Source organism: Lipotes vexillifer, unplaced genomic scaffold (assembly GCF_000442215.2).
Source record: "Lipotes vexillifer unplaced genomic scaffold, Lipotes_vexillifer_v1.1 scaffold791, whole genome shotgun sequence".
Taxonomy (NCBI): domain Eukaryota; kingdom Metazoa; phylum Chordata; class Mammalia; order Artiodactyla; family Lipotidae; genus Lipotes; species Lipotes vexillifer.
The window spans coordinates 217303-221047 of record NW_006793445.1 but is presented as its reverse complement, the minus strand read 5'-3'; the positions used below and the strand labels follow the sequence as shown (position 1 = coordinate 221047).

The 3745-nt window shown below is 53.4% G+C and overlaps 1 protein-coding gene across 1 annotated transcript in view; it reads right to left on the bottom strand.

Moving 5' to 3' along the window:
- The window catches only part of RASA3 (RAS p21 protein activator 3), a 103130-nt gene that overhangs the window by 59568 nt on the left and 39817 nt on the right, over positions 1 to 3745 (bottom strand). Inside the window, exon 4 of the mRNA XM_007466353.1 lies at positions 1631 to 1748. Within this exon, the coding sequence (XP_007466415.1) occupies positions 1631 to 1748 (118 nt within the window). The remainder of the gene's footprint in view (positions 1 to 1630; positions 1749 to 3745) is intronic.

Here is a 3745-nt window from a genome sequence, read left to right as displayed (position 1 = left end):
GCAGGAATGGTCTGTGAAGGGTTAGACGCTCTGACGAGTTGGGAGGATCACCTCGGCATACTCACTAGAGTTAACTGGCTCCTGGTGACGGTGTTCGGGGGCTGCCCCTGATTCTGGCTGTATCACAGGTAGCTGACTTCCCAGAAGAGACAATATTACTACACCACTCTTTTTATGTGGCTCTCAGCCTCCCTTTTCTGCTCCAAAAGCACATTTTCTTGTGCCATCAAAACCAGAAACTATGATTTCTATTTCTAAACTTGTAAGAAATATTTTCAGGAATGGTCCCTATTTCTCGGCCTCAACTAAAGCAGAGGTTCCCAAATTCCCAGAGACCCTCACCCGGCAGGTCTGCGGGGAGCCCAGCTCTGCAGAGACAGACGCTGGTTCTCCAGGTTTACAGCCCTCCAACGTGGACTCGTCTCCTGGGGAGCTCACGGAAATAGCCCGACGGCAGCACCTTCAACACCAGTGCCAAAGCCACACGCGGCTCCTGACAAACTCCTCGGTCTTCTCGTTCTCCTTCAACAAATTACTTCAGAGAATCCGGAGGGTGCATTCAAATAACACAGGGCCTCAGGAGCAGCCCTGCCAGTCTGGGCGACAACGGGGCAGATGGAGAAGGGAAGTGTCTCCATGTTTCGGGGGCAGGAGATCTTAACAGTTTCTAAAAGTTAAGTTCATTAAGTCATCAGAACGTGCTGTTTGTTCCCACTTAGAAGCAGCAACATGCAAGGATATAATTCATCTGCTAAAAATGTTCTCAAGCCCAAGATAGCTCTTTGGATGGACCCATACAACCCACAGTTCTAAGCCCGAGGGTGGGCCCACTGTCAGCACGGGCTCCAGAACCACTTACGCTGGTTGGGACTCTGCACCCGGCTTTGCTGTGTTTTCCCCAGACTCACGCCACCGACCCCACCCGCCTGCCAGGGCGGCAGAGGCCCCCCTCACCTACCCACTCCCTCTCCCGGAGACATGCTGTGACCACAGGTGCCGCCACTTCCTACCCCAGGGCGGGGTCCGGGGCCAGCAGCCTGGAGCTGGTGGGAAATGCAAATCACCGCCCTACCCTACCCGCCTGGGGCGACACCCGGGCTTTAACAGGCTCTCCGAACGGTTCCTACACAAGCTGGGGTTGAGGGGCACGGACGTGTTTCTTAGGCTGCAAACCTCTCAGTCTTAAGGCTTAAATGCTGCCCTCTCTCACCTGACCCCGCCCTTCCTCAAATCTAGCAACAATGCTTTTCCAGGTCTCTGATCTCTGCGAACAGTTACCTCCACCTCCGTCTTGAGCCTCTTTAGAAAAAGGAAGATGGTAAAAAAAAAAAAAAGCTTCCCAAATATTTATGCTCTGAAATCCTTGATTTGCACTCTTTTGTTGCACTATATACTGCCCAGCTCATCTCGACTCAGAATGTCCTCACCCACCTCTCAGCCGACAAATAAGTCTATGCGCTCTGTCCTTCCTGCTCTGCCCCGGTCATTACGGGCATTTAGGGACCATGAGCCGTCACCGCCCCGGGAGCCCGTTCCTCTCTCAGGCCGACAGAGAGGATAAGGATGGAGTGAGGACACCCTCCGCACAGAAGCAACTGTCAGCAGCAAATAAAGCGGCAGCAGACGTTACCAGAGTGATTTCTCCACGATCTGGGTCCTGAAAACCTCCTCCTGGTCTAGGTTCACGGTGCAATAACAATCTCGCATCTTGTTTGGCCCCGGGTAGGTGGGAAGATTTTTGGCTTCACCTAAAAAGCAAACGTAAATCTGTCATCAGTTTAGCATGGAATTATTTAGTCTCCTTGTTAACCACAGACACCCTTCCCAATGATGGATTTATCTCACAGCAAGGCACCTGCTCACTTCTGTATGTTCATTAGCTCTTCATGAGGTCTCGGTTTTCTCGCCATCAAAGTGTTGATGAGAAAACCATCTGTACTGTTACAGTGTAAGGTAACATATACATTAACCTCTAAAGCAATGGATTCCTATAAAAGTAGTAATCCATTGGCCTAGGAATTAAGCATTGTTTCGTTTTACCCACATTGGTCCCCTTTAATATTTTTAATGTTTAAATTATGGTAAGATACATAGAAATTAAAATGTATCCTCTCACCCACGTTCACACACACAGCTCAGCAGCACCCTCAGTTAACTCTGTTCACACTGCTGCACAACCTACAGAACCCCTTCGGCTCATAAAACTGAAACTGCACCCACTAAACAACAAGCCCCGTTTCCCCGCCGCCACCCAGCCCCTGCTGCCCACCTTCTGCCCAGGGACCTCACAGAAGTGGAACCACACACTGCCTGTCCTTCTGGGTCTGGCTTATGCCACTGAGCACAACGTCCTCAAGGCTCATCCACGTCATGGCCCGACACAGGATTCGCTTCTTTTCCAAGGCTAACGTTTCGCTTATCTATGCATCCCCCGGGGCCCCTTTTCATTTTGAATTTAATTTGATAGTATTGGGGTCAAAGTTGGGGCAGTAATTAAGGAGAAGGACCCTAATTTACTGACGAGTAAAAGCTACGAACTCCAGCTGTTTAGAAGCCGGTGAGAAGTGTGGGGTGGGGGGGGCCAGCCACAGGCCATGCCTCCCTGACATACGCTGGAGAGAAGGGAGGAGCTGCCGACAGCCCTGTGGCATCTTGGACGCCATGTCGCCTTTGATCTTGCGTCTGGCCGAAGACCATTAGCGAAGCCGCAGCTGCTGGACCCTCTGCCAGAAGCTGGCAGTGAGCTTGGGCTGCAAGTGCAAGCAGCCCCTTTGCTTGTGGACTGATGGGAGCAGCCAGGGAGGAGAAGCCCCCCCGGAAGGAGCCCCCACTGACGAGCTCCCGCCTCCCAGGGGCCTCCTGCCCCCCAGCTGGGCGTCTTCAGGCACCAGACCCAGGGCCAGGAAGGGGGCCGGGGTTGAGCGCCCCACACCCACCAACGCAGCCCAGGCACGGCCGACACCTGTTAGTACCACCCAGGGCCGCACTACGTCTTCTGGTTAAAACTGAAGGAAAAGCAACAGCAGAAAGCAAACCAAAACCGCAGAGCTCAACCCCCAGAGCCACGCCCACAGCCCACAAACACACTTGACGCCGCTCTCGGGGAAACATGCAGTCGGCAGCTTCCTGCTGTGACCTCCCAAGGGTGCAGGTGAGCTTGACGGGCCGAAGTCTTTCTCTCAAACTTCTGATTAACCTTATTGCTCGGGACGGAGCTAGAGCAGCAATTAACAGAAGCGGCTCAGTAACTGGGTGGATGTTTTCTGGGCCAATAAACTGTGTGTTCTGAGGCTTCCTAGCAGCCCCAGCTGTACTCTGCACAGGCGGATCTGCCGCACACACGGCCGGGACACCAGGTCTCTCCTCTGGGCCTCGGCTTCCCCAACCGTAATAGCAAAACAGCACACGTCTCCCAGCCTCCTCTAACTCCAAAGGTTCTAGGAATTTTTCTTTTGGGAATCAACAGGGAATCGTCAGTGACTCTCAGATGGCGAAGAAAAAGAAATAACCAATGAATGTTTTCCTAGGGGTGCGACTATCCTCACGGCACCTCACGCCGCAAGGCTCCGGGAAGCGCCAGTCCACCAAGCGTCAGGCACAGAACCACGGACCACCTGAGAAGAGGCGCGTGATCCCTGCCCGGCTTCGAGCCCGCTGTTAAGTGTCCAAAGACAGACTTTCCGATGGCTCCTGGCAGATGTGAGCAGTCACGTGTGCACACACAGGTGCGTGCGGGGGGGGGGGG